Genomic DNA, 20,176 nt, shown 5'->3' on the forward strand with positions numbered 1-20,176 from the left:
AATATTCTCTCATAACATGAGAACCATAAAGTGGAGAAGCAACATGCTCTCATTATGAATTTGACATATTATTGTAAATCCAGAAAACGTGAATTTACAGACAAAGTAATACTTGAAACCCAATAATGCCGAGGATGATACATCCTCTAAAACTAATACTACCATATATCAAATGTCAAAACTTTGAATTGAAAGAATTTCCAGTTCCCTTCTATCTCTTACGTGCAATCATCAATGTGTTCTTCATTTCTGTGCTGGAGGAGGAGCACCACCGGTGGTTGGCCTGCAAAGTGAGGTACACAAGCACCAGTTCAAGATATTTTAAGTATACTACAAGAGTATCTGTTGCTTGCTTGATGGCAAATAAAAGCTAAAGAAGAAGACACTTACAGGCCAACAAAAACTTTGAAAGAATCATAGATTCCCCATTGAGCTCCAGTGAGAGTTCCAATCATGAATATACGAAGGGGAAGACCACGAGTACAGAGACCCCATACTCCTAGCTTATTCACAGCCTACAAAAAGGGCAAAAAATGAAACAAATCCATTGTTCAGACTTAAGAATGAAACCGAATATTAGAACAGAGGACACAGTTCAATGTTTACTCACATCGCCAACAGTTGCCCCCTTGGCATTGTTGAGGAAAGAAACTAGGTTATCAGCAGGGTGTGACACAACAGCACAAAGAATACCAGCCAAATATCCACCAGCAAAACTCACACCAAGCTGTGTAGTATTGCTGCATTGGTCTTTTGGTGTTGGAATGGCATGTTTATAGAGTTGTTCCACTATGGTTTCAAACGATGCAAACTTCATCATGGTGTCTGTAAAGTAACCAAAGTGAAATTCAGTCAATCTTGCCAGTGTTCATTTTTCCACAGCAATAGCAATCAAGAAAGAGTAATTAAACAGATCTCAAGCAGTTCGGTGAATAAAAGTTACACTCATTATGTGACACTCCTATTTAGTTTGTTCCAAAAAAGAATGAAACATTTACATATTTGAAAAACTTCAAGCTGAACTTCTCATTTAACACTTAATGACATGATTTTCTAGCCATAAAAATGTCATGATATGTTTATGAGCACAAATTCTTTGAGAACTTATAAATACTGTCATGTAAAATGAAACTGAGGAAGTACAGAATCTGAATGATACCTTTAGAAAGGTTTCCAAGTTTAGTAGTAAAACAGAGTATCAAATGAAAAATCAGAGGAAATATGTAAGCTTACATGGAATTTGTCGTCCCCATAGAGGTACAATCCCCTTGTAAAGCCTGTAACACAAAAATTCAAATTCCAAATTTTCGTCAGCACATAAGAAAACCCCTCACATTAACAACAACAAATTTGTTCAACATAAACTAGGCATTACCCTGCAGCTCCTTCAGCCTTGAAATTTGGGAAGTCCATCAGACAAGCCTCTAGCAAATCCGGGCTGAGTTTGAACACGAACTTTGACAGCCTCAAATGGGCAGAGAGCAACATCAGCAATAACTTCAGCAGAAGCAGAACCAGCAAGGTAAATCAAAGTTTTGTATTTGACAGCATTCTCCGCGCCAGCAAGATCTGAGTAGTACTTCTTGAAATATTCATAGAATCCGTATTTGCATGCTCCTTGTGCACTGTAACCAAGGAAAGTAGGTGCCCAACCCCTAAATAATCCTCTAATGCCTTGCTCCTTAAGTAAAATTCCGAAACCAGAGGAAATACTCTTGAACTTTGCAGGATCAATCTGATAAATCAAACATTTCAATCATGAAAACATTAAATCCATCACTAATCCAATCTATTCTGGAAATTTGACGTTTTTTTTGTTCATTTTGATTTTCTCTTTCGGATTTCAAATCAGCTAACAAAGAACAGAATGGAAGAGACGTGAAACATCAGTCAATAGAAAGATTCTAGCTTTTTAAAATTAATAGAGGATTGATTGATTATGGCTGGATTAAAACAAACATACAAAATCCAGTCTAAAATGAACAATTTTATGCAAGTCTAAGTATCGTCTTTTCATGATCGTTATCTTTAATTATAATTTAAGAGTTGAAGTTATGTACAACCACAGTAATAAAAAATAAATCGACACTAACTTTGCGATTCAAGTGGTAATAACAAATTACCTAGCATTTAGCACTTCTATTTGTTGTTGTAGGTCAACTTAACTTGATATGCACGTGACATATTAAGCGTCAAGGTTAATTAGTAATACTCGAAAAGTTAGAAAATAGTAAAATGTATCCTCTGCTATAGTATCCCTAATATATGTATACCTGCATGTTGCACTTGATAAGATCAAGAGGGGTAACAGCCGTGTGTGTAAGACAACAGCTTAGACTGCCCCCGATCGTGCTGGCTGCGTAAAACGCTGGTGTGTACATTTCTACCTTATAACCTGAATCCTCCTTTGGTGCTGCAATCAAGAAATTCTTCTGATCCATATTGCCTTGATGATTGTCCAAAGTAGTACTGAAATTCTTTGAAGAATTAACTGATGTTGTACTGTAAAGATAACTTGGGATTAAAGATTCTATATCTGAAAACGCCATTTTTTCGCCGTTTATTGTTTGAAAGGCAGAGGAAAATGAACAAGGAATTATAGAAACTCTCCAAGGAAGAAGGAGAGTTGAAGATGGCTACGTTATGTGAAAGCTACTTGTTTGATCAGGCTTTCCTGTCAAGCGTGACTTTTAATTTGGACCAATCTATATCTATATATCTATAGTGAATCATAGACAATGTGACGTGACATCTTTCTACGTCTATTTCTATTATTTTTTGGCTTTTCTTTCTTATTTAAATTAATTATTTTATTGAAAAAGATTTAATTTATTACAAATAATTAAATATTATATTAATAGAGAAACATTTACAATAAAGACTCTTTGTAACGATCTGTTAGGACGTTTTGGGCAATAGACCTATTTCTTTCATAAAAGAACCTTCTCGTAAATTTTAAATGAGAATTTTGAACTATTCGTTTAACTAAGTTTATTAAGTTAACATGTATTTGTCTTTTTAGTTGACAGTTAATGGGTCAAATCTGAAAGTTGCGGGGTTTTTTTGCAAACAACCACTATGATAAACTTAATTATGCTCCATAACTATAATTTGCATATTTACGAGTTGTAGCTACAGTTTAAATTATACTCTCATATTTATAATTCACGAGTTTGTATAATTCACGGGTGAGTTTGTATAATTTGCGGGTACGTTTGTAAAATTGAGCTATTTTTGTATAAACTCGAAATAACAAATTTATACAAACACAAACATCTGAACTTTAAACAATTCTACAATTATATTATACAAAATTACATTATAAAATTTTACACAAATTATATTATACAAACGTACGAATTATACAAAATTGAAACCTCAACCCATGTAACTATCATTGAATGTTGGTTGTGAGTGGTAATAAATAAAAGTTATAGTTACAATGACTAATTAACTAGTGTATGTTTGCTTAACCATGTAATTTCACCATTTATTTATTACCTTATATCACTTGGCATATGCATAAAAATAAAATAAGACATAATACATAAGCATGACCCTTAACTTGGCGTCAGTTGACAACTATGACCTTTAACTTTGGATGTGCACAAGTAGACACTTAAACTTGTATAAAATTGAACAAATAGACACATCCGTCCTACATGGAAATTTGGTGTCCTACGTGGCGTTCTACATGTATTATGCCATGTAGGAAACGTGTGTCTACTTATTTAATTTTATACAAATTTAAGTGCATACTCAAAGTTGGAGGGTATAGTTGTCCACTGAAGCCAAGTTAAGAATCATGTTTATGTATTATGTCATAAAATAATGAGATTTAACTTTTGAGTTCATTATTAGTTTAGAGAGAATATTTTGAGCGAGAAGATAAACCAAGTGCGGTATCGAAAAAGGAACACAATGTAGGTAAAATTATTTTTCTTATATTTAACAAATTCCAACCTTCCGCCTAAATGTTGATATCTATGATTTACTGTGCACTATTAGATACTACTAAAAATAGTGGGATTTGAATTGAGAATGGTTGTATGGACAAAAGGCTTTGGGACAATTTTGATAAGTAATAAGGGTTGTCAAGTAATACTGGCATAACGATTAGGGCAATAATAAGCTAATGATTGGATGATGATAGATAAATTGTAAATTGATAGATTTTGCACTCTTTTTTTTCGTGGGATTCTGCACTTTCTCATGGTTAACTTAGCTGTGATTTCGGCTCTTTTCTTATGGTCATATTATGATTTAAGTTTAGACATATTAAGTGTATTGTATTGTATGAATATCATTAGATTTATGTTATATGAAGAAATAATTGAGACTTTATCCTAGGCGTGAGATTTAGAAAATATGAGACTTAAACATATTAACTGGCATCGACGTATTAGTCTATGCTGTCATGTACTGATTCCTACTTGTATTATTTATGTTTTCTTTTGTGGAGTGAAACGAGTGTAAGCGAGTTTGACTCGCCCTCAATCCTAGCTAGTCTCCAGCACATCAGATTTCAGGGTGAGTTATTTCTTCTAGCTCGTGTTAGATTCTCTCAGTCATAGCATGATGTCCTTAGTTTTCGGACACAAACGATGCTATTTATCTATTATGATGTCTTTAATACTCTCATAGTTGGTATTTGAGGATTATATGTCTCTGATGTGATGACTTTTAGGTTTTTAAAAATGATATGTAATAGACTCTAGTGAATTCTTACTTTTTACTTTAATAAGATTTGAGTTTTTGTATTATTATTGTATTTCGTAAGTTAAATGACTAATATAAGTTGGGATTTCCATTCGTTGGTTCGTCCACTTAGAAGGTTAAGTATGACTGTCATTCATGATCCATTTTGGGTCTTGACACTCTTCACATGCCAACTTACAAGAAGTAATTGTTCACAACTCACACCTCTTTAGTTTCTATTCTTAATTAAACAAAAATATTTTTAGCACCCATTTCATCATATCATCTGGCTCGATTACAAAAAGACCACAAATTTTTAAGTCAATGAAGCATTACACATATGACATATATTCTTCCAGCTTTCACCTACTCTAACAACGTTACGACTTCTTTTGTTTTTTTTTTATGTCAAACGAAGTCAAATTTGTACATACACTAAAAAAATGTTTTTTTTTCTTAACAAAATGTAAAGTACTTACCATAATTATATGTTGTCACGCCCCGAGCCTACACCCTGGGCGAGACTGGCACTCGGAGACCATTGTTGGCCCCAAGTGAACCCTTAGCCTGGCATACTTAACTCAGCCGAAGACTTAACTCAAATAAACAGTATGAAATAACAACTTAAAGAATAATAAACTGGCCAAAATGGCACTTAAGTCATTAAACAACATCTGAAGGATAAAGAAAGACATATGCACTAATAACTATCTGACTGTTTATGAAGCCTCTAAAATACTGAGATGGATGTTGGGACAAACCCCACAATATCCTAATAACTGAAAGACTGAAAGCGAATAAAAGAGTCCTCCGGAATGCAAGGAGGCTCACTACTGACTCTGAGCTGTTCAACTAGATCAACGATGCGCCGGGATACCGATCCTAGTTATCTGTGTCTGCATCATAAGACGATGCAGGCCAACTGGTATCAATACATTGAATATACGAGTATGCGAGTTGGAATGCTAAAACAACATAGGCTGGAAAGAGAATCTGAAAGGAACACTTACCTTGGCTCTTCTCAACTCATGAATATTAACTGAACTCATTTCAATATAAAGCAGTTTAAACAAGTGCAATATAAAGAAAAATTGTTTAAAAAATGATGTCAACTTTGTGTATGTACAAAGATACAACATAACTCTGAAATGTATGTAAAATACAATAAACTGATGTATACAATAACTTTTGTGGGAGTTTCTCTGACCGACAACCATCACATAAGAGTTATAGTGATGATATAACAATCTACCTCACGTTGCCAATGCATCCTATACCCGACCAAAGGTATAGAACCTGAACTGCCCAATGGATCCACTAGTCTATTTCGAAAATGATTCATCTAAAAAGTATGACCCCTTTCTACCCATGGTGGCTACATGGTTCTATGGTGATGTGAGTTATCTAAACTCATGTTCGTCTCCAATTCGGTGTTCAATACTACTCTAAAAAATATACTAGCTCTTTATGTTTTAAAACATACTTCTTCTCTGATTTGAGATTAGTGCTCAAAAACTTAGTTCAAAGGCTATTTTGGAAATCTCAGTTTCTCTTTTTGCTTCATTTAGAAAGCTATTACTCTTTTCTAAAAACTTTCCCGAAGGCTCTTTGGAAATCTCAATTTACGCTCTTATTTAAATGTGAAAATATTTTAAATCTTTTTGGTAATACATAGTCCCCTGAAGAGAAGATCTTCTACTTTACTTTTTTACTGAACTCAAAACTTAAGTCTTAAAACAAAGTTAAAACATTTGTGAAAGACTCTTGGAAAATTTTAAGAACTTATCAAAACTTGACTCTTGACTTTGATCTTAACTGATCCTTGTCTTGACTCTTAACTGATCCTTGTCTTGACTCTTAACTGATCCTTGAATTGAATTATGGATTCAAGGATTAAGATTTATGACCGGAAAGATCTCATAATGTTTAGGAATGATTCTAGATAGTTAAACATGAGAAAAGACCAAAAATCAATATTTGAAGGTGGGTCCGCGATGCGGAGGCATAATTTAATTTTGGTTCCGAAAACATCTTTTGAGGCAGAACACCTCGTGTCAGCTACGCGACGCGAAGCTGAAATTTCAATTCTAGGAACAGGTTGCGCGACGCGCTCCCATGTTCAGATTTCGCCCGTCGAAATTTCTTCTTCTTTGTTTTCCAACCCCAATTCACCAAACTCGGTTCTTTTTCTCAAATTACTTTTAGATACAGATACCCATCAAATGTACCTAAGAACCTAACTCGAAACGACCCTATAATGCGACGAAACGAACTCAGGAACTTCCCAACTCAGTCAAATTCAAAAACAATATATGAATTCAAGAATAGGTATCAAGATCATCAATATTCAAATGCTTTTAGGAAGAATCCAAACTGAAATAAATATGCTTGGCACATGGGAGAACGATCCCAACGTTATGAGAGCCTCACATACCTGATAGAAGTAAATCCTTGGCAAAACACCAAGTTGCTTGATTGATCTTGATGAATTTACCCTTTTCTCCTTCTTCTTTTCTCTTCTCCTTTCTCCTTAGCCCTAGCGTGAAATCCCAGGTTCTAAAACTGACTAAGTTCTGAATTGACCCATATTAAACTCCTAAAAATCGGATTAAAATAATAGGGCAGTGAAAAGACTAAAATACCCCTTATATTTCCGGATTGGACATTTCTTTAATCCAACAGCCCAACTTCCAAAGGGCATAAGTTGCTCATACGAACTCGGAATCGCACAAACTTGGCGGCGTTGGAAAGATCATTCCAAGAGCTTCCTAACCATATCGGTAACTACACCTAAATCATCCTGAACTAGTAGTTATGGCCATCTGAAGTTGACCAAAAACTCAACTTTAACTTACTAACAATTTTCCAGATTTCCTTATACTTTCCAAATATAACTATTTCCAGATTTTAAGCTTCTTTCTAGTTGCGAGATATTACATATGCAATGAATTATGATGTTTTTTTATAAAAAAAATATTTGATAGCGAAGCACAATATGCAATGGATCATATAATTGTGTTAAAGATTGAACTCAAATAAAGTATTACTTAATTTCTTAATACAAATAAACTTTCGGTTAAAATTATTAGATTCTATGAAATTCGTACCAAATCACTAATCTTTGCCTCTTTCTGGTAATTTTATTTTTCTACTTATGTTCAAATTGCATTTTCAAATTTTAGTAAAAAATGGTACTCAATATTTGTGTTGATGAAAAATAACACATAATCTAAGCTCAGATAGAACTAGAACATTAATGATTGAGGTGTTAGGCCGATTGCAAAGTCACTGATTACGTAAACAAATCTAGAAGAGACAGCCTTTACTAGTCGAAAAATTGGAGGAACAAATGCTAATTGCCTCCCTTGTGATAATTAAATGGCTAAATTAAGTATTCATTGTTGCTAATTATTTGTTCACTTTTGAATTGACATATTTATTAAGAAAATAATAATTGACATTGTGAATTTACTATTTCACTCCTATTAATTGTGAAGTGAATGAATTAATATTTAAAAATTTCAAAAAAATTATCTTTTTCAAAGAAATTAATTGAGAATATAATAGATAAAAAAATTATACTTTCTTAATTTGTCAAAAATAAACCAATAAAAAGAAACAAGTAAAAAAATAAATTGAATAAGTAATTAGAAACCGAGGAAATAACTCAAACTTTGCAGTTTTCCAATTCCAAAAGGTATGCGCGGGACCCATTTGACCAACGACTAATTAATCCTTCTTTCCACTTCGAAACTTCTTCTCTCCTTCGTCCCAGCTTTACTACCCTCGAAAAATTTTAATATGCATGAGGCACAATCAATCTTAAGCCGTGACAAGTAAAGAAGAAATGATCAAACGAAGTCGCTAAAGGCAGGCATTCATCCTTTCATTTGATCAAAGACATCAACACTAGTTGTATAAGGATATTCTTAAATTTTGACATGTCTAGTGGGTCCCTTTTTGTCAGCATACTCTCCCCCTTCATTTCCTCATTCCATCTTTGCAATTCATTACTTACTACTTCTTTTTCTTTTTCACTCGTATTTTTCACAACTCTTTCGACTCCTTTCTGCGGTTACTAATTAATTTGATTAGCTCTTCCTTTTAATCATGGTGCCCTTTAACTAAATCAATAAAGAAAAAATTCTTCGTACCCCTCAATTAAATCAACTAAAACATAGTTAATCCTAGTACCTTTGAAAAAAACAAATTTAAATTTTTTTTATTTTACATCTCAAAAAATTATTGAATCAAACCCAAAGAGGACTTCAAATAGAAAAATTTCGAACAAAAAATTCACATAAAATTTAAAATTTCAATAAAAGGTGTTCAACGAATATCAAAAAGTCAAACTAAATAGATTCTAACTAATTTATTTTTTTTTACTTGAAAAGTCAAACTATAATTTTCAAGACTTTTAATTGATACGAAACTTCACAAGTAGTTAGTTATGTTGTATAATGACACAAGAATGTGAAACATCTTCTTTCCAAATTTTAACTTTTTGTTAAATATCATAAGTTACGACTAATTTTTAATTCTTTAGAAAAGACCATTTTATAACCACCAACACTGCCATTTACGTCAAAATATACTGCAATCGATATTTTAAAAAAACTAGTATTTTAATGTATTCATTATTTTACCTTTTTAATTAATTTAAAGATTACGTATTTCCTTATTTGGTCATAACATTAAAAATGAAGTAAATCTCATTTTCAAGGTTATATTTTAATTCCCCCATATATTTTAAAATTTTGAATTAAACACACATATCTTTATATCTATCCATATGTTTTAGACAATAAAAATCAAGGTAACATATTACAATTGATGGCGAACATTTTGTTAATTTGAAAGAGCCTATCAATATAAATGACTTACATTAGATATGCAACAATACTAACTTATCATATCCCTTTAATATCTACCAAGACAAACGTAATGTATAGTAATAGTAAATTGGGTCTCGTCACTCTAGAAGGTGGTTTAATGAAAGGCATAAAGCCAAATTTTAAAAAAAGAGATCTTATGTTTATTTGATTAAAATTTGGATCTATTTTCTGGTAATTAATCATAATACACAAATAACTACACATAAATTATTGTAATATATTATTAGAAATGATTTTTTTTTTTTTATAATCATATTATTAGAAAGGGTTATAACTTAGGTTTGATTATAATTTATAAAATTCTTTTTCATAGTCAGTTTTATTATAGAAAAAGTAAAAGTATTTGAAAAAAATAGAATTAATATTTCACTTGATTGATTTTTGATTTTTGATTTTTGATTTTTGATTTTAAATTTTCAGGATTGCAATCGTGACGATGTTTATATAAATCATGTAGAAGCACAACAAAAAGGGACTTCGCCTTAACCCCAACTATACATCAGCGATCCTTGCAAAAAAAGGGAATGCTTAAGCATGTCACTGCTTTATATTCCCGCATATTTAGAGACTAAACAAATTAGCTTACAAAAAAATTGATTTTGTCGTATCTTATCCTTATGCTAGTTAATTGCATCTTGTCCCACTCCTCATTGACTTCTCTGTAGCAGCCTCAGCAACATTATGATCCTTACACCGAATGGGAATAGCAAACGCAAAGATGAACTCTCCAGTGTTGTCCCTGGCTATGCCTCTTATTCCAGCCTTTTCGTTATGCTCCAGAAAATTTTCATCTGTGCTAAGTTTAATCATTCCTTGTTCTGGTCTGTTCCAAACCACAATCTTGCTATTAGTACTTGGTGTCAAATTTTCTACCACTTGACATTGATGATTCCTCCGTAGCAGCTTTGATGTTCCAACTTATTTATTGCTCCATTCCTCTAAGATAAAAACTTGTTTTCCTGCCATATCTACAAGAACACCTCGGCTTCCACAACTCCCAGCAAATTAATATTGGAATCGATTGAATCATCATTCTGTGTATTGCATTATGTACATGTGTCTGCCACCAGTCTTGAAGGAACACTTTAACTTGCTTGCTTCTGTACACGACTCCCAAAGGTTGACCAAAAAACTTACACAAATATTTTGCAGGCTCACTGTCAATGAAGAGGCGCTTGATAGTTTCTGGCATAGTGATTGAGTGTGTTAATTAGATTATCTTTTTTACTTATTTAATATTTCGTATTTACTATTAAGTACAAAAAAAATAGATCTTAATCGTTGCTATTGTAGTGATTGTTACGCTTTCGAACACATTCAAAGTTAAAGGAATTTTTTTTAATTCTTTGCTAATTTAATTTGTTTGAGCTTGAATTTTGCATCTTCAATTCTTCGAGTTTTTGAACTTGAAATGTCAAGAAGATTCTTAAAGAATTGAAGATGATAAATTGAAGTATGTTATGTGATTATCAGAAGGCAATAATGATAGATTTTGGATGGAAAGTTCGAGACGAAGAGCGCCAGCAAACACGAAATAAAAAACATGTTTTTAAGGAGAGAATGGTCTTGAAGATTTAGAGTTGTCGGAACATAGGAGTGATTGATGCTCCAAATTTGGTAACGCTAGAATATGAAGGATATCTTATTCCACAACTTAAATTTGCAAAAGAATTAAGCGAATTGAAGAACTTCATTGTTTTTGATTCCCAGGGGCGTACCCACTTGGGTAAGGGGTGTCAAGCGAGGTCAAATTTTAGTTTAAAAAATATATATACAAGTATTGACATATCTTGACACAAGTTAGGCATTTAGTATAATGGTTAAGTTATTATTAAAAAAAAATTGAGGTCATGTGTTCTAGCTCTACTATCCTTCTGCATCTGGCACTGGTGATTCATGTAGGTACACTTTTGATTCCTATAGGTACAATTTAATCTTGGATCCGGTACTGTTGATTCCTATAGGTACAATTTGGATGCTGAGTTGTTTTGTTCATATTTGAGTTTTACATTTTTTTCAAAGAAAAGAAAAGTCAAAGCATTACATTTATCCAAAGGAAAATATAATTCTCATTTCATATTTGACCTTTGATTCATTCTCTCTTTATATTGTCTTACTAAGCCATAGGACAAAAGAAAGAGGCAGGTTAATCTCTTTCGTATTCATTCTTTTGCAGATATTTGTTCCATTAGCACAGTATTTAAAGCCGTGCAAGGCTTGCCAATGCATTAGAATGGGAAAGGAAATGGGATTTGTAACCAAACAAGGTAGCAAGATAGACTATGAGTTGTTGGCTTCAGGTAGCCTACAGAAAGTGCGACATGCCTTTGCCAGGATACTCTTCGATACCATATATCCATAATACTGGCGAGGATGTTACCTAAATTCTGTTAGCTATAGTCATGTGTATTTTGCAACAGAATGTAGTAGCAGTTACAATTTTCCAGGGGGATAAGAAATAGCTTATACCAGTAAAAACAGTTGTACTATTAGCTTTGATAAAATATTGTGTATACTGTCATCATGTATTTGCTGGTGTTTGTTACAAATTTTATATTAAATCAAGAAAAGAAATATGAAATGAGAACCATGGAGTGGGGAAGCAACATGTTCTCATTATAGATTTTGACATATTATTGTAAATCCAGAAAACGTGGTTTTACAGACCAAGTAATACTTTTGAAACACAATAATGCCGAGGATGATTCATCCTCCAAAACTAGTACTATCAAATATCAAACGTCAAAACTTTGAATTGAAAGAATTTCCAGTTCCCTTCTAGCTCTTAATGCCGAACAAGAAGAAGATATTATGTAATAATCAATGTTTTCTTCACTTCTGGACAGGAGGAGCAGCACCACCTGTGGTTGGCCTGCAAAGTAATGAACATAAGCATCAGTTCAAGATATTATAATAGTAAGTATACTACAAAGAGTATCTCTTGCTTGATTCAGCAATAGCAAATACTTAAAAGGTAAAGGAAGAAGACACTTACAGGCCAACGAAAACTTTGAAAGAATCATAGATTCCCCATTGTGCTCCAGTCAGTGTTCCAATCATGAATATACGAAGGGGAAGACCACGAGTACAGAGACCCCAGAGGCCTAGTTTATTTACAGCCTGCAAAAAGGGCAAAAAAAGAACAAGTCCATTGTTCAGACTTAAGAATGAAATGGAATATTAGAACAGAGGACACAGTTCAATGTTTACTCACATCACCAACAGTTGCCCCCTTGGCGTTGTTGAGGAAAGAAACTAGGTTATCAGCAGGGTGTGACACAACAGCACAAAGAATACCAGCCAAATATCCACCAGCAAAGCTCACACCAAGCTGTGTAGTATTGCTGCATTGGTCTTTTGGGGTTGGAATGGCATGTTTATAGAGTTGTTCTACTATGGTTTCAAATGATGCAAACTTCATCATGGTGTCTGTAGAATAATCAAAGTGAGATTCAGTCAATCTAGCTAGTGTCCATTTTCCACAGCAATGGAACAATCAAGAATAAGTAATGAAACAGATCCAAGGCAGTTCGACGAATAAAAGTTATACTCCTTGTAAAACACTCCTATTTAGTTTGTTCCAAAAAAGAATGAAACTTTTACATTTTTTTGGAAAATCTTCAACGTTAAACTTCTCATTTAACATTTAATGACATGCTTTTGTAGCCACAGAAATGTCATGATATGTTTATGAGCACAAATTCTACTAGTACTCTTAAATACTAGTAGAAACTGAATGACACATTTACAAAGGTTTCCAAGTTTATAATAAAACAAGAGTATCCAAATGAAAAATCAGAGGAAATATGTCAGCTTACATGGAATTTGTCGTCCCCATAGAGGTACAATCCCCTTGTAAAGCCTGTAACACAAACATTCAAATTCCAAATTTTCGTCAGCATATAAGAAAAACCCTCACATTGACAACAACAAATTTGTTCAACATAAAATAGGCATTACCCCGCAGCTCCTTCAGCCTTGACAAATTTGGGAAGTCCATCAGACAAGCCTCTAGCAAATCCAGGCTGAGTTTGAACACGAACTTTGACGGCCTCAAATGGGCAGAGAGCAACATCAGCAATAACTTCAGCAGAAGCAGAACCAGCAAGGTAAATCAAAGTTTTGTACTTGACAGCATTCTCCGCGCCAGCAAGATCTGAGTAGTACTTCTTGAAATATTCATAGAATCCGTATTTGCATGCTCCTTGTGCACTGTAACCAAGGAAAGTAGGTGCCCAACCCCTAAATAATCCTCTAATGCCTTGTTCCTTAAGTAAAATTCCGAAACCAGAGGATATACTCTTGAACTTTGCAGGATCAATCTGATAAATCAAACATTTCAATCATAAAAACATTTAATCCATCACTAATCCAATCTATTCTGGAAATTTGACAGTTTCTTTTTCATTTTCATTTTCATTTTCTCTTTCGAATTTCAGATCAACAAATGAAAGAACAGAATGGAAGAGCAAAAATCACAGACATGAAACATCTGTCAATAGAAAGATTATAACTTTTTAAAATTAATAGAGGATTGGTTGATTAAGGTTGGATCAAAAGAAACACACAAAATCCAGTCTAAAATGAAAAAATTTATGCAAGTCTAAGCATAGTCTTTTCATGATGTTCTTTAATTATAATTTTAAGAGTTGAAGTTATGTACAACAACAGTAATAAAAAATAAATCGAGACTAACTTTGCGATTCAAGTGGTTATAATAAATTAGCACTCTACTTTCAAGTTATTTGTTGTTGTAGGTCAACTTAACTTGATATGCACGTGACATATTAAACGCCAAGGTTAATTAGTAATACTCAAAAAGTTAGAAAATAGTAAAAGGTATCCTCTGCTATAGTATCCCTAATATATGTATACCTGCATGTTGCACTTGACAAGATCAAGAGGAGTAACTGCCGTGTGTGTAAGACCACAGCTCAAAATACCCCCGATCGTGCTGGCTGCGTAAAACGCCGGTGTGTACATTTCTACCTTATAACCTGAACCCTCCTTTGGTGCTGCAATCAAGAAATTCTTCTTATCCATATTGCCATGATGATTGTCCAAAGCAGTAGTGAGATTCTTAGAAGAATTAGCTGATGTTGTACTGTAAAGATAATTTGGGATCAAAGATTTTCTATCAGAAAACGCCATATTTTCGCGGTAATTGTTTGAAAGGGCAGAGGAAAATGAACAAGAATCTCTCCAAGGAAGAAGGAGAGTTGAAGATGGCTACGTTAGGTGAAAGCTAGCTGTTTGATCAATTTATTGGCTTACTTTTTAAGCGTGACTTTTAATTTGGACCAATTTATAAATCAAATCAAATAAGGGTGGCGTCCTTGGCTCTTCCTTATTGGTAAGATGCCTCATACTTGGTCTGCGTTGAATTTTATTTATACATTGACCTTCTTTGCTTATTTTTTAAAAAGTTTTGTCAATTTATTTATTGGTTTGGAGGCCCTGTTTAAGGAGGAAAGGACACAAAGGGATGTATAGAAGCCAAGGACATATTTCCCTCATACTATTTGTTGTTTATGCTTTTTCTTCGAGATAGATCGATAAGATTTTGAGTTTATAAATTCTAAATATATATCTACTGAATTTCTTAATATAAATAGATTTTCGGCCGAAACTATTAGTACAAAATATATTTATTCTCTGCCTCTAATAATTTTATTTTATACCTATTCTCAAATCATTTTAAAAAACTTTTTAATGAAAAATAATATTCAATATGATTGAGGTTAGGCAGATTGTAAAAGTCATTGATTACGAAAATAAATCTAGAAGGGACAGCCTTTACTAGTCGAAAAATTGTAGGAACACATGCTAATTGCCTCCCTTATGATTAAATGGCTAAAATTAAGTAGTTCAAACTTTGCACTTTTCCAATTTCCAAAAGGTATGCGCGGACCCATTTGACCAACGACTAATTAATCTTTCTTTCCGCTTCGAAACTTCTTTTCTCCTTCGTCCCAACTTTACTACCCTCTATTTTTATTTGATTTAGCAAATTAAGAGAGTTTTTTTTTCAGATTTATTCTTAGAATTAAATAACTACATAAAATAATAGTGATTAAATTTAGAATTTCAAAAATATCATTAATAAAATTAATTTAAATAAAATATATATCTAATATAAAACGAATATATCATACTAACATGAGTCAAGCTATTATAAAACGAAGGGAGAACTAATACTGATTCATGGTCTTTCCAACACTGTTGACAATTGCGTGTTCCAACTTTGTTTTCGCTTAATTGAAAATTTGTCAATAGTACATGGAATATACATGCCATAAAGTTTGAGGGAGTTCTTCTGAGTCATTTGAGAAGTCTTTTGCAAATTTTTTAAAACTTGTTTTAAAAATTGAGTATTTGAGTATGAGGATGAGGAGAGTTGAGTTTTATTTTTTCAAAATGAATATATGGGAACTAAGTATTCGCAAGAGCAAATGTTTTTATATTTAAAACGAGGGGAAACCTTGATTTCCAAATGAGTTCAATTCATGAGGAGTTTTGAACACTATCTCTTCTAAGAGAATCTTTTGAGTAATAATCTCAAAGTTTGAGGATGAGGAAATATTTTCAAACATATGAGCATGAGTTGTATTATTGGGAGTAGTATTGAGCACCGATATGGGCGAGACATTGTATCATCACATAGCTCATAGTGATGGTTGTCGATTAGAGAATCTCGCAAATAAGAGTAAAGAGTTTTTATTGTATTTTTAAATACATTGAGTTATTATCTACTGTTTTAAAATATTTCTTTACATTGCATCTTTATTAGTGCTTTTTATATCGTATTGAGTCGAGTCCCAGAGTTGTTTTGGTGAGTCTCCTTACTTCCGGAGAATCCCCATTTATTTATTTCAGTTTGGTTTTTGTTATTAGAGGTATATAGACAAGTAGTAGTTGAGTAGTCTTTTTACCATTTTCTTTGTTGATGGTAAGTTGAGTGTCTGCTTCAGCACAAACTGTTCCGAAACAAGCTGAAAACGTGTCTGCTTCAGCGAAAACTGTCAAAGTAGAACAAAAGAAACAAATTTTTAAAATTTTTTCTGAGACACACTGAAGCAGGCACGTCAACGGAGACGTACCTACTTCAGCACAAACTGTCTCTTATATAATAAGAGGATAATGCAAATGATATTTAAAAAAAGCTACTAGTATTTTAATGTATTCATTATTTAAAGATTATATATTCCTTATTTGGTCATGATATTAAAAATGAAGTAAATCTCCTTTTCAGATTACATTTTAATTTCACCTAATATTTTAAAACTTTAAATTAAACCACTCGTATAAAGTTTATCAATATATTTTAAAAAAGAGATCTTATGTTTATTTGATAAATTTTTAAATATCATTTTTATAATAGATTACGAGACATAAATAATCATGTATAGATTATTGTACGTTATATATTAACAAAAGATAGTGTTCTAGGTAAGTTTTTGTTGATTATAGTTTTGATAACTTTTTCAATAGAATCATTGTTATTAAGCTATCAAAATTATTTAGAAGTAACAGAAGTATTTAAAAATAGAATTAAGACTTCACTTGATTACTATGTATCAATTAGAATATTATTTCTACTTGTATAATATTTTGTATTACATTTAAGTACAAAACATAAGTCTAAATCATTAATATTATAGTGATTGTTACGCTTTAAAAGACCTTCAAAGTTGAGCGAATATCTCTTTTAAATTTAACTATCTAATAAGTTTAAGCTTTAAATGTCTAAGAAGATCAATGTTAAGACATAATGATTGATTAAAGATTTACAACAATTTATTAAGAAAATTTCAATATACGTTTATATTTACATCAAGTTCAGACTCAAGATTTCAAAACTGTAAGATTTGAATTCAAATTCAACCTCGAAAAACTATGAAGTACAAGGGAATTTTAGTCTGAATTATTGAAAATAATAATTATAGCTCCTTAAAAAAAAATCGAGACGTCGTGCCTCGAACCCTCGATCCCTTGGAGGAGGCTCAAGGGGCCGTGCCTCCCCTTACCCCTCTACCCCCCGGAGGAGACTTGAGGCGTCGTGCCTCGAAAACCCTCTACCCCCCGGAGGAGGCTCGAGAGGCCGAGCCTCGAAATCCCAACCCCCTGAAGCAGGCTCGAGGTTCCCTACCACTCCGAAGGAGGCTCGAGGCGCCATGCCTCGAACCCACCCCACCCCTACCCCTCTTCTACCCCCGGGAGGAGGCTCGAGGCATCGTGCCTCGAACCCCCCCCACTACCCATCCTACCCCCGGGAAGAGTATCGAGGCGTCGTGCCTCGAACCCCCCCCCCCACCCTCATCTACCCCAGAGATGAGGCTCAAGGCACCGTGCCTCGAACCCCCCCCCCCCCTTCATCTACCCCCGAGAGGAGGCTCGAGGCGTCGTGCCTCGAACCCCCCCCCCCCCATCTACCCCTGAGAGGAGGCTCGAGGCGCCATGCCTCGAACCCCCCCCATCTACCCCCGAGAGGAGGCTCGAGGCACCGTGCCTCGAACCCCCCCCCCATCTACTCCTGAGAGGAGGCTCGAGGCGCCGTGCCTCGAACCCCCCCCTCCTCTACCCCCGAAAGGAGATCGAGGCCCCGTGCCTCGAACCCCCCCCTCTACCCCCGAGAGGAGGCTCGAGGCGCTGTGCCTCGAACCCCCCACCCCTACCCCTCTTCTACCCCCCGAAGGAGGCTCGAGGCGTCGTGCCTCGAACCCCCCTACTACCTCCGGAGGAGGCTCGAGGCGTCGTGCCTCGAACCCCCCCACTACCCCACCTACCCCTATCCCCTATCCCCTCTCCCCCTCTACCCCCCGGAGAAGGCTCGAGGCGCCGGGCCTCGAACCCCTCCACCCTCTCTACCCCCCCACCTACCCCTACCCCTCGGAGGAGGCTCGAGGCGTCGTGCCTCGAACCTCCACCATTCCTACCCCTTCTACCCCCTACCCCCGGAGGAGGCTCGAGGCGTCGTGCCTCGAACCCCCACCCTTTCTACCCCCCTACCCCTCGGAGGAGGCTCGAGGCGCCGTGCCTCGAACCACTCCCCCCCAACCTACGCCCTTAACCCCCCTCTAACCCCTGGAGGAGGCTCAAGGCATCGTGCCTCAAACCACCCCACCCCCTACCCCTCTATAGCCCCTCCCCCCGAAGGCTCGAGGCACCGTGACTCGAACCCCCACCCCCGCTATTAAGTGATCAAGGATAAACTGAAAGACTTTTTATTATGCTAATAAAATAAGAAGTCCAAATCTAAGGACTGAAGGAAAATAGAAAGATTTGACACATTTAGGATACAAAGATGATTGTGCACTTCATCAGCTTTATTAGGGGGCACTTTCTTCAAAAGCATTAGTTTTGTTTTTTACCTGCAGTAATGAAATTATAGTTCACAAACCATTGAAAAAAATTTATCGTTCCAAGTAAAGTAGTAGGTAAGAAACTACAAGAGAAATTGGACATACAACTTATTTAAAAAAGAACAAAAACTATTATTTTTCAAAAGATTAAAACAGAAATCAATTGAAAATATTTAAAGAGTTCGGGGTTCATATTAACATTTTAAGAAGGGTTTGAAAACACTCGAAACGCCCGCTAACATGCGGTTATCCGATAATTAACTAACTATTTGGCTAATTAAAAAAAAATCATACTTGAGTAAAATTGAAGAAATGAACAACATAAGACCTAAAACTATCTTCTCTTAGGGGAGAAAGGGGAAATATTGAGAAATATTACTTAAGTAAAACATACTAAATATAATTTTTTAAAACAAGTAGGAAATAGATTATTTTACTTAATATTAAGTAGTTAATTCACGTCCTTTGGGGAATTCAATTTTCTGAAAACTTAAATCAATTCAACAAATAACACATAATAAAAGTTAAATAGATAGGAAAGAAAATTTGGGCCCAAGTCTGGATCTGTCCGCCTGGACCAGCACTTGGGCCTAAATTCAGCTTTGGACCTATGGTCCATTTACAGCTGTCCTAAAGAAACTAAGATAAGCTAATTTCTCTGTTGCGCTTTAGGCCCAATTCTTGCATTTTGTACCTGTCTTAATAACTAACACATAATAATAATAATAATAATAATAATAATATAATGACAAAAGAGGGCTTAGGCCCAAAGCAACAAAATGCAAAGCTGAAATTGAGGATTTAGCCCATTTTCAATGCAATACAACGTATACGGCTGATGTATATCGTTGTATATTGTGCATATCCAACCTTTTAATCCGCTCCGAACACCTGTACATCAACTTTAGGGAACCTATTCTTCGATTAGGTTGACTCGGTTGACTCGATAAAGGGAAGCATTGGGCCTCCTTATCCTATTTCGAGATGCAAGGGAGAACATGTGGAGTCCAAATGACTCAGTCCGAGAGAGTTCATGCATAAACAAAATAAAATATACGAATTAAAAGCTCATCATGGAATCTCGGATATAATTTAGAAGAGTCAATGAAACCAAAGCAAACAGGCATAAACGTATTTGATGCAACACTTTGTATCCAACATATTTGATGTAACAAGCATAAAAGAAAGAAAAATCAGATGCTACTTGGAGAAACACACTTA

At 34.6% G+C, this 20,176-nt stretch overlaps 1 protein-coding gene, 1 long non-coding RNA gene and 1 pseudogene across 2 annotated transcripts; 1 reads left to right on the top strand and 2 right to left on the bottom strand.

Annotated features, from left to right (window-relative positions):
• Positions 1-7: 7 nt before the first annotated feature.
• LOC125813793 (mitochondrial phosphate carrier protein 3, mitochondrial-like) lies at positions 8-2,564 on the bottom strand (annotated as a pseudogene).
• Positions 1,401-13,827, top strand: LOC125813794 (uncharacterized). The gene is made up of 2 exons (XR_007442089.1): positions 1,401-1,522; positions 13,703-13,827. It is a non-coding gene; the product is annotated as an uncharacterized LOC125813794 (long non-coding RNA).
• LOC125813791 (mitochondrial phosphate carrier protein 3, mitochondrial-like) lies at positions 12,391-14,857 on the bottom strand. The gene is made up of 6 exons (XM_049493261.1): positions 14,469-14,857; positions 13,554-13,915; positions 13,412-13,455; positions 12,808-13,022; positions 12,589-12,713; positions 12,391-12,465 (listed from the first exon to the last, which is right to left on the bottom strand). The coding sequence occupies exons 1-6, from the start codon at positions 14,742-14,744 to the stop codon at positions 12,426-12,428; spliced, it is 1,062 nt and encodes a 353-aa protein (XP_049349218.1). The 5' UTR covers positions 14,745-14,857; the 3' UTR covers positions 12,391-12,425.
• Between the last annotated feature and the right edge of the window lie 5,319 nt (positions 14,858-20,176).

This window comes from Solanum verrucosum, unplaced genomic scaffold, assembly GCF_900185275.1.
Source record: "Solanum verrucosum unplaced genomic scaffold, falcon-dt-bn FXZP01000205.1, whole genome shotgun sequence".
NCBI lineage: Eukaryota > Viridiplantae > Streptophyta > Magnoliopsida > Solanales > Solanaceae > Solanum > Solanum verrucosum.